General features: G+C 40.5%; 2 protein-coding genes across 3 annotated transcripts in view; both read left to right on the top strand.

Annotated features, from left to right (window-relative positions):
* The window catches only part of LOC110986351 (uncharacterized), a 75,144-nt gene extending 62,512 nt beyond the window's left edge, over nucleotides 1-12,632 (top strand). The window contains exons 3-5 of one of the 2 annotated variants that reach the window (XM_022248153.2): nucleotides 5,847-5,896; nucleotides 6,979-7,067; nucleotides 9,631-12,632. In XM_022248153.2, the coding sequence (XP_022103845.2) occupies nucleotides 5,847-5,896; nucleotides 6,979-7,067; nucleotides 9,631-9,643 (152 nt within the window). In that variant the 3' untranslated portion in view covers nucleotides 9,644-12,632. Of the gene's footprint in view, nucleotides 1-5,846; nucleotides 5,897-6,978; nucleotides 7,072-9,630 lie in introns of both variants that reach the window. The other variant, XM_022248154.2, reaches the window with a different exon arrangement.
* A 1,533-nt stretch (nucleotides 12,633-14,165) lies between these two features.
* med21 (mediator complex subunit 21) lies at nucleotides 14,166-17,928 on the top strand. Its single transcript, XM_022248192.2, has 3 exons — nucleotides 14,166-14,243; nucleotides 17,248-17,469; nucleotides 17,716-17,928. Exons 1-3 carry the CDS (start codon nucleotides 14,202-14,204, stop codon nucleotides 17,926-17,928), a joined length of 477 nt encoding a protein of 158 aa, XP_022103884.1. The 5' UTR covers nucleotides 14,166-14,201.
* Nucleotides 17,929-17,963: the final 35 nt, after the last annotated feature.

Genomic DNA, 17,963 nt, shown 5'->3' with positions numbered 1-17,963 from the left:
AAGTAAGAGTTAAACAATGGCAAAAATGGGATAATTCAGGAAGGGAGTGAGCTATCTTTCTTTTTTGGGGGAAATGTGATTACTAACGCGATAATAGAGTAACCCATCTGACAAGTCCTTTCTGGAGGCCAGTTGCAAGTGACAGGGTGAATAATGACAAAGGAGTGCTTTTGTCACAGGTCATGTGACTAGCTTGTGATGTGATTTAAAACTGGATGGTTTGAGTATGGACTCAACTGTGCCAGGGTGTCTGACTTTGTCTACTTTAATTTGTCTGAGGCTGTATCTGAATCTGTTGTCTAGAGCTAGGTCAAGGTCTTTGGTCATAGGAAATATGCGTAGATAAGCTGACAGTTACCATAGCTGTAGCCCTGCAATCCCATTTTGGACACAGTCTAAGACTTGCTTGTCTGATCTTGTGTGGTTCTCTGTCCATGTCTGATCTTCAGCCTAATACAGGTGTATTGTGGATTGCTTAATGGATAAATTGATCATGTTATTTTTATTATTCCATTATTTATAAATGTTCTCTATTATTGCAATTACTTTTTAAAACTTTTGTACGTTTTATTTTTCTTTTAACAGGGGTATGGTTGAACACATCATTTTGATGACAGTGAATATACTATTGGTTTATCCTTTGTTTTTCGTACCCTTAATCATTTTATCACAATTATTAATGTAAAAAAATGTAACATGTAAGAAAGATAAAGTACTACACTGGTCAAGCTTCACGCTGGTACCATTTCTGTAGCCCCCCCTTGTCCCCAGATGCCAAGATGCCAAGATGTACACGTCACAGAAGTGTTAAATTTAACCCCCGGTTGATCTTCAGCTTGGAGTAGTGGGAATTATACATGGGCCTGTACCCCTCCACAGGATCTTGGTACTCCATGTGTTCCCTTGTGCAAAAGTCCTGTCTTCAGCATTACATTGAACATTGGAAAAGGAGGGAGGGGCTGTATGGGCATCGGCAGGATTTGTCTGGGGGGAGAGGGGGAGAGCGGGGAGCAAAGTACTCATGAGCAGCGAAACGGACAAACCAATAATGCTAGAAAGGGGTTACTTTTGAGATATTTTCAAATAAATTTTTTGATTCTTATTCTTTCTCTTCTTTCATCTTTGTTTGGTTTTTCTTCCCCCCCTTTAATTTTTCATTTTTTTTTTGGTGGGGGTTGGGGTGGGGAGAGTGCCTCCCCTGCCAATGCCCACAGGAGGGGTGTCGTAGTCCTCATACATCAAGTTTCCTGTATGCATCATCATGATGACAAGCATTTAATATGCAAGCCAGTTATTACAACTAGTTTCCGCCAGTCCTTATCAGCATTCCGTTCTTATTACCATCGAATAACACTGAAAATTAGCCCCCAAATACACACTTATATGCGTCTCAAGTCCATGGATGATACAGCAGGAAACTGTGAAAATTGTGAAACCTGATCACGATAATATGGAATTAAGCATTGATAAGGGCCCCCCACTGCTCTCGGCTGTAATGGGAGGGGACACCTCACAGACTGCAGGGCGTCATCCCACCTCCCCTGGGGAATTGATCTAATCCCGACCCTGTTGGAAAAAGGACACCACCATCCAATAATGACGTGTAAAAACTTGCACTTTTTTCAGTTAACAGTTTGGCCGGGTGGATCTTGTCATCGCCTTGGCCCACTTCGTGCTGACTTTTAATCCCTACTTCTTCTTTTTTATTCTCCTCTGAAAAACTAACTTCACGCACTGTGGGTAATCAAGTGTGCATAGACTGTCAAGGGTAAGTGCAATTTTTTTGGGAGCCAGAGATTCCACTGACTTTAGTGGGGAATCTTGTCTCAGATAGTCCTAAATATGCATATTCACCTCATCTCTTCAAGTGATTACAAGCAAATACAATTCCTAAAGAGGATGTAATGAGGGCCATTGAGCTGTCAACACAGTTCCTCTTTTGGGTCATAGTTTGGGAACAAATGTTTGGTTAATCACCTTGTGATCAAAGGCTAGCACTATACTGTTCAACCACCCCCCCCATGATGTTGATCATTTTATTAAGAAGTGTGAAATTATTCATTTGATTTGCTTTAGACTGCTGTGGTACATTTGGTTCCTGAGAAATAAAGGCTGAACGTGCTTTTCGACAGACTTTCAAAGGATTCATTTCAGAAGAGTGATTTTGAAAAAAGTGGTTGAACCAGAGTCATGTCAAACGCTTCCACCTTTCACTGGAAAAATACAGGTGATATAATCATGTATATCAGAGAAGCAAACTAAAAACCATTGTTGTGCATATTTGCGCTTGCCGGCTGATTGCATAAAGGAAGAAAATGGCATTTTGTGAAGTCATCACAGAATGGGTTAGCCTCCTATCTTTACGATACCCATACTGGGTGGATATTTTATCATCATCATTTATCATAATAAATGGTGTGAGTATATCTTCTACTTCCAACATATTTGTGTGTGCCAAAGAGATCTAACTGATTGGCTTGGGAAAATGTGACCCTACAATTTGGAGAAATATAAACTCTATTGGTCGGCTTGGAAAATTTGGAATTTTAGCCCGATTCATCACCCTCCTTGGTGGATGAATGGCTGTGTTTATGTAATTATCCATTGCTGGGTCAGTAGACATTATTCTGTGGTCTAGGATCTTGTGTTACAAGGTGTTTGGGAATTAGCCGCTTTGCCCCAGATTTGTTTATGAGCTAGGCATGCCTCTCAAGTCCTTCTTTCCATTCTGGATTTTCTGGTCTCCTTCACTGAGGTCAAAATGTGTGCTATGCTTTTCATCACTGAAATCACTGGCCTGTTCAGGCTCATCAGGAATGGGGACAGGGATTCCACCCAGGAGCATTGTTTTAGGCATCTTGTATCATTCAGATTAACACCTTTCGTTTATATATACGTGTATACCCACACTGAACAAATTAACTGTGAAATCTTGAAAAGGCTCTTTGGTAGAAAATTTTGCAATTGTGAATTTGGTAATTGTTTTCTGAGACCCCAAATCGATTCCATGGTGTTATTTATTTTCGCTTCATTATACTTGGTAAAAAAAAAATGATAAAAGGCATCAGTAACTGATCAATAATAAGAATTAGTTGATTGATTATTGAACCAAGTAATCAATTAATCAACTCCAAACAAGCAATTCATTAAATCAGCAAAAAACAAATTCTCAGCAATTACCATGCACTCAAGTTAAATGACCAGCCAATCCCGTTTCATTAATCAATGAACAAATTAGTCCATTGGCCGTGGAGAATAAATTTAGATGGACACATCATCCGACAGCGGGGTGTACCTAAGGGTTTAGCCGTCTTGACAATGAGGTCTCCCCTCCCCAAATCCCATGATTGATGGTGTAGGAAGCGGGTGCAGGGTGGGGATCCAACAGTTCACTTCCAGCATTGCCAATTCCACCTAGTCCACTGGTCACTCAACTTTGCCCAACTCAATTATTGTTTTGCCTAACCTGCCTTTATCCGCAAACAGCTGTATTTCCCTAAATCCCCTTACTCTTTCCAGTCTCCCCCCCCTTCAAAAAAAAAGGGAAAAAAGAAAGCAGAAATAAGCAGAGGGGGTGTCAGGAGTAATCGAAGCCTGTCGCTTATGTTCAAGGGGGTATGGTTTTGATTTGAGGCCCCCCAAGACTCAGGAAAGTGAAATTGGCACTAATTTCCCCCCAGAACCGCTCGGTCAATTACGCTAAATGTGAACATATTTTCACGCCCGGTGTTTTCTTATTTGTGTGCGCATTTCTTGCCGTCTCTCTGGTCTTTTAGTTTTGAGAGGATAAAGGTTGTACCCTTTGTAAGGCATGAATGTTAATGTAAGGTGACCTGTTGTGACAGCCTGTTTGTAGTTTGTAATCTGTTATGACCTCTGACCGACTGTCATGAGAGGTCAGGCAGCAGTGGCATGCATGAATGTCTCATTACCATTGTAGTCAAGGAACCCAGATGAAACAGGAGAAAGGAGTCTGTGACTAGATGTGCAGAACTGTGTGTATGATAAATGAAAACATCTGAGTAACCATAATTTTTCAGTAGTTGAAAAGAAATGGGGAAAAAAAGGAAGAGGGCCAGCTCAGGCTGGAGGTAGATTGTCAGCACAGAGTTCCCGAAGTCGCAGGTTACATGCACATTGTCATTCAGTTAGAGCAATGATGGAACAACTTAGAGGAAGGGGCTTAGTATACAGACCTGAGGGTAGCTGAAAACTGCCAGGTGGACCTCTCTTCAGTGGCTATCCAGCAAGGTGGTGATGGGGGCAGGGGGAGCAAGTTGCACCCCTCCTGGAAACATGTCAATGTTTTTTTTCTTCTAGGAATTGAAAGTGCCAGCATGTCAGTAATGGTACTACCACATTTCTTGGGGGAAGGGGGACATGAGATTTTCTTTCAGATGAAAAAATTTGAACTGTCATTTGAAATTTCCATTTTGACTGTTGAAATCTTTAAAATAGTGATGAATATGAACGAGAGAACTGACTGCCCCAGATGCTTAGGGGACACTGCCATTCTCTCATTCATCTCAAACTCTGTGATCCAGCGAGCTGTTCCAAATTTCCGCAGCCGAAGTTGAAAATTTCCACATGCGATGGGTCCTAAGTGATTGGAATTTCCTTGTTTTTGTCCTGGAAGTTGTGGTCTTGGGGAAGAGCTTGTGGACGAGGACTATCCTAAAGAAAAAAAGTGTTCGGATACTGTTTCCACATGTCTACAAAATATCACAGAAAATGGCAGCAGAGTAATTGAGCATTTTTCAACAGGCTTTCGAATGACTTACATTTCGCTCTTCCCCTGAATTGGATCCCGTCCCGCTGAAATTTGTTGATATCAAGTCCTGCAATGCTACACCATGCCGTTAGGTATGGACCCTAATTTTTTCTCTCTCTTGTAGCTACATTCTCAACGCGAGTCTCACGCCTGTCATTTATGCCGCCAATTAATCCCATCTCTCAGTATTAATTTATGGCATTGACAGTTACGAGGCAATGGGAGACACTTTCCTCTCCCACCCCCCCAAACCATTATTGGCTCTTTGTTGGCAATGATCTTCAATTGTCTGATCTCATTTCAGTGCAACCAGAGCACAGGGCAGTTGCCTAGCAGGCTGGAATGGCAGACTTTCCCAGCTTCCCAGTGCTTCTCAATATATTACCAATTGACAATCGCCAGTCAACCGTTCCTATTTAATGTCTGGAAATCGTACACTGATAGGCAAGGCCTCGAGAGGTGTACGATGGTACCCACCTCCTGTCTCAAAACATTATTCTCTGTGAGCATTTTACAGTTGTCATTTTAATAGCTTTTTTGCCTCTGGAGTATTTTTAGGGTTGAGATACATGGAACTGAGTAGCAAAGGCTACTGGAAGAATATCGGGAGGGAAAGCACATTACCAAAGACTAAAGGAAATTTACAGCTAATCATGTGGGCACTTTCAAAAAATAATTTAACATTGAAGTGCTTGTGTAGGTTATTCATTTTGTCAAGTTTTTACCTGTTTTTCTCTGGTGTTATGCATTGTCAAGTTGAACTGGTTTCAAATTGAAGAACGGTTTACCCATATTAAACCACTCGCATGTATACTATGTGTACTTAGTAATTCTTAAGACAAAGGAAAAGGAGGGGTTTTAAAAGGTTTTTGCTGGGAAATTGTAAAATTTTGAAGCAGTTTATGTCTACCTTTTCTTTGAAACCTCAGGTTTAGGTTTCATGTAAGGGTGCCCTGGTGTCGGTGTTTTCATCGACAAAGTATGCGGTTTCCGTATGACCCATAAATGCACACCATCACACTTAATTCGTGGTGCACATTTATTAAGGCAAATTTACTGTTTTTTCGACTTACAGCTCAGAGCTTCATCAAGGACATGGTGGGAAAACAACAGCGGAGCAAAAGTGTAAGTTTCCATTTCAAATGACAGAAATGTTGCTGTCATGAAAACAAAGATACTGCTTGCCATTTAACTTGGATGTGGAAACATTGAATATTTTTTAGTTTTTAATAGACAATAGCTGAAATTTTACTTTAATCTTGCTCTCCAGTTTTGGAATAGAATCAACCGCTAGCTCCATCTTTTTTTAGTTTCAAGCATCACATTCAATTATTAGTAACTGGGGAAAAATTGACGAGTAATTACATCGTTTCACATAGCCCCCTCAAGATTAAAGCTGGCCGAAATTTGAGGAAATAGACCATGGAAATGTTTCATTTGCAGAGCAGGGCCAGCTGTAATTGTTGCCTGTAAATACAATTAAGCTGTCCCCAACCAGTGCGCAGTGAATGGAGGACATCTGTACAAACTCATTCATCCATGTCAGGTGAAATTAGCCTCCAAGGCCGAGTGATTGATGCAGGGAGAGTAAACCTGACTTTACTTTCCCCTCCCATCCTCCCCTCAGGGCAGTGTTTATGGTGGCTGATGAACCCCCTCAGCAAAAAACAGGGTGCAGACACAAGGCCCGCCATCACCCCCTCCCTGTTTTTTTTTTTTTACCAAAAAAATGCTCTTTAAACTTTGCATGTCTGGATGTCAGAAAATGATTTACTGTCATCTGATCCTTATTGCTTGTAATCTTTACTTCCTTTTTGCATTATTTTTTGAAAATTTTCCTTTTCCTGCCCCGCATCATGGAAGATTTTAAAATGTTGCGGGGCCATGAATTTGTAATGAGTGCATTTCATGTTTCACGAGACTTTCAAAAATCAATTGTCTGGAATGGTTTCACCCATTCAAGTAAACAAACTGTTATTGATATTTCAAATCATAGAGAGTGCATTTAGTGTTTACTTCTTCAATTTCGTGGGACTGAGCATATTAAAGGACACATCTCATCTTGTGTACATTACATGTATGTTAAGAACCCCCTTTAATTAGACACTTTTTCTTGGTAAATTGCGTGCAGCCACATGCACGTAATTTACGCTGGTTTCATCTTCAAAAATCTGAGCAGTGTGTGTTGTATATATTTCTCCTGGCAGTGTTTGGAAGATCTGAAGAGCGTGAAGTCCAGAAACAGCATGTTGGAAGACAACATTGCCTTGCTGAAGCAGGAGTATGACATCCTGAGGTAGGTAAGCTATACCTACATGCTCTCTTCTTTGGCTGTCCCCTCCCTTCCCCGCCCCTCCTCCCCCCTCATCTCAACGCCACCCCTCGTTCATCAAAGCATTTCATGGATCAGGAGCACGTTGGTATTACGGTAAAACATCTGTTTATCCACTGAGGAGGTCAACAGATATTTGCAGCTCTATTAAAGGCAGACATCAATAATTATGCAACTCCTTACCAGCTTTGAAGATGGACATCCAGTGATTGGATTGAACTCAAGCCGATTGATGGAAGAATTTTGGAAAGATCACGGCATCCCTCTTTGTATGAAGAAGGAGGAGTTGCAAGAATGGATGTGAAAGCGTAGAGAGGATATGATGAATGAGCTGTGTATATGATCACTATGTATAACTGAGTCGTTCATAGTCAACCTTTTCCCACAGTGCAGTGTTGTGCTTCTGTTGATACGAATTCTCCGATTAGGGAACAAATATGTGCTTGGCCAGTCTTAAACCTGCATTTAAGTCTTAAGACCCGCTCAGGAGAATGGATGTGACTAATGCTGAGCCACAGGCAAGGGCAATATCAGTATTCAGTCTCCTGAGCTGGGCTTAAACGTTAGAGAGTAAAAAGAAGTAAATATATGATGGATTTCGAACAATTTTGTTGTAGAATTTTACTTTTATTTTCCCGAGCACCTCTGTCCATTTTATTTTATGGTTGTCCGAAAGAATCTCCTTATACGGACTTGGTGCACGCGTGGCGAGTCACTTGCACACTGACTCTTGACCAATCATGATTGATTAAACTGTCTCGGCGAGTGACTTATGCAGGGGGCATTATCACTTCTCAGAGGGCATTTTTAAAATGTTAATACATGGTCAAGTTGCATCTTGTTGACTAGGGAGACTGTCGAGGTATGGTTGAAGAATTATAAACTTTTTCGCCTCTGTATCTGAACAGTGATTTTCTTCAAGGCTGTTATTTTGTGGGAGAATCAAAACTACCAGTGGGTCATTGCAGAGCGGGTGATTTTTATAGATTGCCAGCATAAGTGGGGGGACATTTGTACTTTGCTTTGTATGGTAACATTTAAGGTGCCCCACTCCCCTCTACTTTCAGACATATTCTGCGGATTGTTGATGAAATTGACTGGAGAGTTAGGGTTGACTGGTTGGCACTCTGGCGGTCTAGTATAAAATGATCCATATCATAGTGGCAACGACAGACCTTTAAAATGGCAGCAGAATTCTGTGGCTGCTTGCCAAAAAGATTTCATAAAGCAAGCCCAGCGCAACAGATTGATTTGTTCCCCAGCTACTTGTGACTTGTCTGTCGTTTTCTTGGGGGGGGGGCAGGGAGAGACCTTGTTAATACAGAGAATAGGATGAGCCTGTGGTGATTGTTATCAGGCTGATTCAGGGGGACAAAGGGCCCCCACAATGCCTGGCATGACGGTACATTCCAGGCCCTATTGTCGTCATTGTAAGCTGCTTGGCTTTGCTCCATTGCGGTTTGCTTAGTTGCTTCCTGTGATCATTGATCGAGCTGAAGGAAGGGAAAAGATTTTGGTCCTCTAAGAACTTACCGGTGACTTTTTTTTTCTCCTTACAGTTGAGCAGCAGTGTTGAAAGGAAATCTAGAGCCTTTTAGCCATAACAGGGGAAGCAGAGGCTCATGGGGGGGATCGAGAAAATTGGACGGCGTGTCGGACTTGCAGGCTAACCCTTATTGAAAGGCTTTTGTGGCTTGTTCAAGAGACTAGCAACTTTTCAGGAAATTTATCAATAAGATTTGCGGATGTACGTTTGTTCTGTGTGTTTTTTTGTATGTGTAGAAGGGAAGGGGATTGAATTAAGAGAAAAACCAAATTGGGAAAAACTGAGATACACCTCACAGATATTTCCTCCATGCGGGTCCCAACTTCTCATAGGGGGCCCATGTTCCTTGCTGTGAACCATGAATAGCAATGTCCTCACTGTTGTAATTCTTGTTATACCTCATTGACTCCGGCGGAAGTACTGGCTTTCCTTTGGAATTCCTTGCAATAATAACCCTCATTGTTTGCTGCAGATGTTACTGCAGTCCACAGTTCTCTTTTTTTCTGATGGGCTGGGTTACCCTTGCGTGGAGATTTGTTAGTTCACTTTTTTTCTGATGGGCTGGGTTACCCTTGCATTGAGATTTTGTTTGGTCTTCTTTGGTATTTTTTCTTATTGTGTGATGTGGTCTTGGGTAGTTTGTTTGTATGGGCAGTTTTGGGAGTTGGCCATGGTGGTGGGCGGGCTTAAGTTGAAGTAACACTTGTGCTTAGGCTGTCAAATTCCTGTGGTTTTTTCGTGAGAAGTTGCTACTGGAATTGAAAGGAAGTAAGCAGGGGGCTTGGGAGCAGGGATGCAGGGAACTGCATGCTGCAGGGGTGGGAGTTCTGGATATAGATAGGCAGAGCGCAGCAGTGTAATAGAAACAATAGCTCCCTACTTCCATGCTTTAGAAGGTTCTTGAGACAAGCAAGCAATCCTCACATCTCTGATAAAATTACACCCTATCTTTCCTTTTTTTTCTTCCCATTCTCGCTAAAGCAACATGGAGTGAGACCACAAGCCCAAAGCTACAGGAGTCATCTTCAACGAGGCCAGCCCGCTGCTGTTGCTTGTAATATGCAGGCCTCCGTCCACATCCCAGCCACAAGATTGGCAGAGACTGAGACATTTTAAGACAGTGGCAGAAACTGGAGGCGGGTAATATCCGTCAAATCAACAGGGAGGAGAACTGGAATTGTTGATCGGTTGAGCCATGAATCCCTGAGGTGTTTGAAGTTTCCTGGAAATTTGGGGTCAGAACTTGGTTAACTCTAATCTAGATTGTAACAGATTGATTGTGGTATTTATATTCCAGTGTAAAGAGGGGATGGTTTCTAGAGTCAGTTGTTTTTCCAATTCTAATGTATGTGGTGCATGATAATCCTTAATTCTGTCTCAGCCATTGCACCTTTATCTCGTGGATCTAATTGATTTCAACTACAAATGACCGAGAGTGTTTCCTGTTGAACCCTTTCAACAGAAGTTGCATAAAGAGAGCCATCATGCAAGCTGAAAATGTTAAATTTGAGTCTGTTGCCTCTCATTTAAGAAACACAGGGTGGTTCCAAACTTTACCTCCATTTCAAGGAAACTTGTTTGCTTCACCCATATACTGATATCATTGTCAATCCAGCGGTCTTGTGTTATTTGGAAAAGCATTCACGTCTTCCAACATAACAAACATTCAAAGACAGAGTATTTCAAATGCGATAATGAGATTGAAAAATCAAAACTTTGAGATTGATAGTGATTTTCAGACTTGCATTATTTTGTTAATACATGTTGAATCGTTGTTTTTTAATATTCTGCTTGATAAAGCCTCTTACATGTGAGAGTTGTTTCATTTCATTGTAAATTCTGTATGTAAATAAGCTTTCTGTACAATTTTCAATCTGTAAAGAATGTTACAAACCCAAGGGCTGCATTCAAACTACGGCACAGTGACACACATTGACAAATGTCAACTTGTCGCTTTCAGAACTCCCTCTTGTGAAAATCTTCAGATCGTGGCGCTGAAGTTCATGACTCCAGATGGATCACTATAGGGCATTCTGGAAATGTGCAAGTTAATTGTTGCCAACCGCATCTGATCTGATTTTGAAATAATAATCTACGCACCGAAAAAGCAGAAAAGTGAAAACAAAAGTCAGAAAAAGATCTATGCAATAACTGATGTTGTATAATGTTTATATAATGTACTATGATATCATTCTTTGGGGTAATCAGAACTTTGACAATGACAGACTGAGTTGCTATCGGTTGCCATGGTAATGACAATTGTAGAGGACAACATAAAAGGAATTTTTTATTGCTTTGAGTCTTCGGGCTGGTCTAAACCTTTGAAAGTTTTGAGTTAGAATCTCAGGCAGTGTTTGCCTTGAGTCCATTTTTTTTTATCTTGTAAATCCTTTGAAAGTGGAAGTAATACATTTCACAAGTTTAATGTAGGACCAGAATGCAGCAGACTGCAACTAAAAAGGTTTTATGTGGTCGATAAATTGTATTTTTGTGTAAATTTAAAAATCTTTTATTGTTTGACGGTTATTTTCTTTCATTTTTAATGCCTTGGTTTAGCCTAATGGGGTATTTATCACCCACTAGTGCAGCATCTTAGTTATTTGAATCACATAGTCTTTTGTAACAGGTTTGCCATGTCATAGTAAAGTCATTTTGTGTCAAACAAATTACTAGTTTTGTTGTTTGCTTTTGCAGGATGTTATATCCAAACCTTCATTTTAAAAAGCAGGTTTTTATAAATCTGAACATTTTATTTTCAAGTAAATTATATCTTGATATCATGTTAGTCAGTGCAGGTTCCTGGATGTCATCTTGGGCATGCACATGCTTCCGAACACTTCTTTTTTTTTGTTTTTTTCCTGAAGGCAGTAGTGACTGTTGACTGAATTCTGTGTGTGGTTGGCGGTTGACATTGAGGGTGTGTCTTCAAAGTGTCCTCAAATCTTGTCAATTTTCTCCTTTAACTTGAATTGGATTTGTGAAGTGTTAATGTTTACTAACAGAGTTTTTCTCCATTAAAAGGACTTCCAAAGAAGAAAGAAATGACTGTTTGCAATCCTATCCAAGTTTGCCCCTGTTTAAATGGATGATGGCCTAGAGCGTTTACATTTGATTGCAAACCCCCAAAAGCTGTTAAAATACCTGCATTTACATTCTCTGAAGGTGACTTCAACACCTCAGTTGCCTTATCACCTATAGAAAATACTTAATATTGGTCTGACACACTCACAGAAAAGTTACAAACAGTCGCCGTAAGGTGGACTCACCACTCAAAGATATGGGGCATATTGAATGAAACACCGCTCGTCATTGTCATGAGAAACATACTTTGCCGCACGTGAAACATTTTGTCGTTAATTCTGTCTTGATGGTCAACTGCACATCCTTGAAGATAGTTCAGTTTTACTTTGAGCTTATTTGGTGAGAGCGAATGAATTGGGCTCTCTGTGTTTGGGTGCTATATGTCGATAGAAAATGGACAAATCTTGAAAACTATGACAACAAAATTCCACTGGTTGTTCATGGGTGGATTTGATTTTGAGTGGAAAACACTGACCAAATTCAAAACGCAAATTTACTTTCATTTAAGGAATTCATCTTCTTTTTATTTTCTTTCTCATGTCTTTAGTTGGAGTCTCAGGTGTAATGAAAGAGATTGTGAATATAAATTAACATTGTACAGAGGGAAAAATGGAAGGATTAATAACGGTTCATTACTTCAATATCTTTAATTGCATTCCTCCAACTTTGTCTTTTTTATCCTATAGAGAAAAAAAGCCTCTAAAATTAACTGTAAAAAGAATCACCGGTATTAGGGTAGGGCTTGTGACTTTGTGAAGCATACTGTTTGATTGGAAGTGTAAATTATGTATGATATCATGCCATTTTTTGGACGGCAGTGGAGCTTGGTCAACAATGCTTGGTCAGATGTCAATAGTGAAAATCTTAATAAAGAGCCCCTCGATGGGCAGAGATATTTTTAACACGATTCGTGATTGTCCATATTATAGAACTGTTGAACACTTTTCTTAACTGATAAGACTTGAAGGTTTTCATTACTTTTAGGTTTTACTCACTTTTCTTGACTCCTGAACAGTCACAGTAGCTTAAGAAGGGCTATTTTGTTGGGGGGACACCAAAAGACAGTGAGCTGCAGCAGACATTGTTCATGGATTTCAAATGGGGGGCACCCGGGAAGGGGCACGGGCATTCCCCCCCCCCCCCGATATTTTGTGATAGGACGAAAAGAAAAATCTCCACTTGTGTCATGCCCGCTGCTGTGATGCTAATTTGCAACAGATTTTTAAATGCATTTCCAGAAATAGTTGCCACCTTCACTAGAACCCAAGAAAAGTATAACTCTGTCAATCCCTTTAGTGTTTTGCATTTATACACTACTCAAAAAAAGTTAAGGACCACTTTTTATTTTGTGAAACTTTTTTTTTAAATACGAGATGTTACTGCTGAAAATGTGCATTTGATGTTTTGAAACATTTATTAAATTATTTATTCCAATGAGAACACCATCTAGACAAACCAAAAAAATGAAAGAACTAGACTGCACTCCTTGCTTGGAAAAAAATCACAAGAAAAAAGTGGTCCTTAATAATTTTTTAGTAGTATGTGTTTACTTTTATTTCTTGCATTCGGTTAAATTCCGCTGATCTAAACAATTTCCAGCAAAAATTCAAATATTGCTTAGAAATTGATATTTTGACAAACTGATGTTTCCACTTCCAGACAAAATGACAGCCCCACCTTTGAAAAAAATCAGGCACTGATAAAAAAATGCGGGTAGCACCCATCCGTGAAAAGGGTTGCAGAGACGCTTGAAAAGCATTTCTGCATCTATAGTTGAGCCGGCAAATAAATGTCCGTCAGGACATATCACACCGGCCTTTGCATTTTTACTGCCGTCTAAATAATGTTCGAACCACAGACATAATGCAGTTTGCAGGCCAGTTAAAAGACCCCAAATTGCGTGCGCAGACCAAATGATGCACTCCCTCAAATTCTCTGTTACTTGAGCATTTTTGTGGTCTGTGGACTGGAGAGCTCATTTTAAACAGAAGAGTGGAAACCACGAACAGGACTGCTAGCTTTTTTCTTTTTTTCAGAAATCTGGACAAAGCAGAGCCCCCTCAAAATGGCGCTACTTGCACACAATGGAGTGTATGATTAGCTAGCTGGCAGTTTTTTAAATAGTGATGGGCTTCACAACTTTATAAAGGATGAAGTATTTTCAAAGTCGACGTCTAACCCAGCAAAACTGAAAAGAAAAAGGACAAGAATTTAAGAAAACTTTAATTTGACGTATGGCTTGAACACCTGAGAAACTTATATATCCCAATTTTTGAAGTGGGGGTATTCGTCATTGTGTCCCACTTTGCAAGTTGCATAAACAAACTTTGAATTATTACTCTTTGGCTCAATATTTATAAGACCTTCCCTGTGAAACTTCAGATCGGCTTTGTTTGTTAATGCTTCGATCACTTTCGTTTATACCTATTCAACGAGTGAGGGCGCTGTGACACTTTATTGTCTCGAAGAACATGGCGGATAGGGTCACTCAACTGCAAGATGCTGTAAATCAGGTAAAATTTAGGGGATCTTAGAACCAACCAGAGGATGTAAATGCGGTTGGAGTTAATTTGATGATCAAAAATGATGTGCAGCTAATAATGAGCCTGTTTTTTCAACAAACTATTAAAATCTGCTGCAGAAAGAAACGACGCTTATCTTTATGACGTGACCCAATTTTCGGACTTGTGGGGTCGCATTGACTGTTGTCTTGTACCCTGAATCTATCACATTCGATGTAATCTATTAAACAGGATGGGGCCAGACTATTTTGGGTTCCAAACTTCTTTTTCATTTTTGTAAAATTTGGCTTGACACAGTTAACGTCCGTGACTGTTTAGTCGCCAGGTCCCTTATTTTGCCACTTAACCCAACTGTGAAAACCAATCAGACTTGACAATAGCCTAATACTATAGGTGGCAATACATTGTGTATATATATGGTCATGGACGTTGTAACCAGACTGCTCCAATTAAAACAACTGCGACTATGGCGACGCGCGCGAACCAGCCAGTCGGAAGATCAGGCTACTCAATCTTTTCTTTGATCAGTACGTACACGGTATGTGTGCACATCACAGTTTTCATCGGTATGGTGTGGTTACTTCCCACCATTTGCGAATGTTCCGGATGTCCGCCCAGGCCTATTGTCAAATTGTCATTCAAAATGAAAAAAAGGAGTTGATATAGACCACTGTCATTTTTACCTATGAGCGGCTAAAAATTGCAGAAAAATCACCCTTTGGTTGTTTTTTTATTTTACACGTACCCCAGTTTTGTTTAAACTGTTTATTGTCCCATCAATGTTAAAGAGGATTTTATTTCCATGCAGTAGTTACATGTAGTTATACGTGTATTATTTTCTGATGGTTTGATAGGTGCTGCGGATTTTGAACATTCTGTGATTTATTCTTTTACTTTTGTACTGACAGCCAATCATAGTTTTAGCAGCCACTTGTAGGAAAAACACAACAAGGTCTATGACGTAAAAAGAGCAGACCCTACAATGAAGAGTAGGCCCGGGCAATTAGTCAAGTTGCCAATACCATAAGTATTGGTGGTCATGACTATCAATTTCCAGATAGATGACTAGTCGTGATGCAGCGACTAGTCGGACTGTGTTACAACTAGTGGTCGGAACTTGTAACCCACGCCCGCGGCTATATATGTGCCCTCTGCCCAGAACTACCAAAAAAAAAACCAACTAGCGGAGTACCCAGTCCCCACAAAGAAACACCGTGCCACATGTGACACAGCAATCACCTGTTGTGTGCAGTGGAGCTGCACAATGCACCAAGCTCATGTACATGGAAAGTTTGTACACAGAGCTTCACTCAACTGCTCACACTCACTGCACAACTTGATAGTCGTGCACGACCACCAGTGTTTTGTGTCCTTTCTTGATGGTATAGTTGATAAGTCACAGTAGTTGTGCGGGCCTAGTGCCAGCACACGTACATGTACAGTACATCACTGCCGCGATGAGTCATGTCCGATCTGGACATGATTGCACAGAGCGCGAACATGATTCCTTCTTGCTTGAAGATATTATCCATGAGTGGGGCCATGCATCTGTGCTTTTAAGCTTTGGGATTGTTGTATTTTTATGCATGTCTATTAAACGAAAAAGGGTTTATGTCGAATGTACACACTGTGTCACTGTGATAGAGTCTTCTGTATTAGTCGCAAATTTTATTATACAAATTACTGTTTAATTTTTATGATTTGTAATTCCGACTATTCCCTATAATTCCTCCGTCATCGAAAGGCTGATTTGTAGAACTGTACGCTGCCTGGTTCCATTCATTGACCAAAATAGGGGTCATTTATTGTTTCTTTATTTCCTTTTTAATATATAAACATTTGTGAAATTAAAATAACTTTTGTTTACATTAACAATTACCTTCTGCACATAGTGATCTAAAAATATTTTATTCGTCATAGGCTGTCTCGACATCTTTTTATGTAACAATAGTGTTTCACCCTCCCCTTGAAGAAAATGGAAGTCTCCAAGTCATGTGAAGGTGACTGACCATCCAGGACACACCTTGACTATCGCATGCATCATGCATGTTGAAGACTCATTAATTAACCCTCCTATGCTGAAGTCACTCTTTGGGTCACTTGGTAAACACCTCAAAGAAGCACAGCTGTGTCATGTTGTGCACTGCACCAACATGCAAGAGAGTGACCTTGGGCACTTGTGCATATTTGTGCTGTAAAACTAAAGGAGGGTTAACATTCAGGTCAACCTCGTTCCCATGGGTACGATCTTGCTGCGCCATGTTGGTTGGTTCCCACCATGCCTTGCACAATCTAATCTCTGGTATTGTATAATTTATATATCCCACTGCATGTATTTTGGATATTTAAATGTTGAAATATGTACATGATTGACTTCACGTTTATCGTATTGAAATTGGTTTCATCCTGAATAGCCAGTCAGCATCATTTTCATTTTCTACATGACCAGGGGCTAGTGAAGGGGCATGCATGCAGCCCAGTCGAGGTTGCACTTAGGCGGACTATTCCATGTGTGCTGCTGCAGCATACATGTAGTGTACATGTACATGTAAAATGCTACGAAAGTGATGATACTGTGGTTAAATAAATCAGTGTCCCATATGAAACTAGTCTGTCAAACAGGTTTCAGTTTTTATCGGTTACTAACAACAGAGAAGCATTAAAAGGGGAAAAGTAGTTGGACATAAGCTGATGAAATGGAGACTCTCAAAATATGACATTGTATGACATTGTCCAAAATTAACCCTGTGTTATTTTATGCAACCACAGACATGGTTTAAATGGATAAATAAACTGCTAATAATTGCGACTTGTCGCGACTATTTATTGATAGTCGCCATGACTACTGAAATTCATTGGTCGCCCACGCCTAATAAAGAGCACATCCTGTGATGTCATTTTGCAGTAACAAAACCTGTGTGGAATTTACATGAAAGGACTGTCCTGTTATTAATAAACACCAAATTTATGAATGTGCCAATCTATTTGGTCACAGCTTGCAGAGCACTTTTGTAACAGCATCGGCGTCCTCCAGCAAAGTGCAACTCCGGCGAAGTTCCCTGGCTTTGACAAGCAAGGTGTCATCCAACAGCCAGAACCAGCCCAGCCACAGGAGGACTACACCCAGCTCTTTGCCCAGCTCATCGCTCGCACGGCCAAAGACATCGATGTCCTGATCGACTCCTTGCCTAGTGAAGAATCCACGCCTGAACTTCAGGTGAGATCAAGGAAAACAAGTGTGCAATTTTGTATTAACGGCCCTTTCTTTGTGGCCATAGTGCAAAGTCCAAATGCTGCCTCAAGTCTTGGATAAAGTCACTCATTTTACATGTAGTTTCAACTTGATCCTTAATTTTCCTGACTGTAGCATTTCGTAATGCCAAATTTCTTTTCTGAGAGCCCCAAATTGATATTTTTCCCTTCCATACTTCATCAATAAGCAGGCCTTATCTTCTCCTAACAGCAAGCCTCCTTGAGGCAGCTGGAGACTGAGAACCAAGAGGCTGCCTCTAAACTTGCCGAGGTGGTAGAGAGAGGTGAGGCCTTACTGGTCAGAATACAGGAGGCACTGGGGGACATTGCGGAGGCGCAGCTACGAACCCAGAGTAACAGGAAAAACAAGCAAGAGAAGGAAGGACAAGTCAAGCGTGAAGAGGGTGACCCAGAGACGACGTGATTGATACGTGCTCGCAAAGAAAAATTAGGAAACCG

Source organism: Acanthaster planci, linkage group LG09 (genome assembly GCF_054643075.1).
Source record: "Acanthaster planci isolate LZ-2023a linkage group LG09, COTS_SCS, whole genome shotgun sequence".
Classification (NCBI taxonomy): Eukaryota; Metazoa; Echinodermata; class Asteroidea; order Valvatida; family Acanthasteridae; genus Acanthaster; species Acanthaster planci.
The sequence above is the reverse complement of the archived record's forward strand: the minus strand, read 5'-3'. Positions and strand labels throughout refer to the sequence as shown.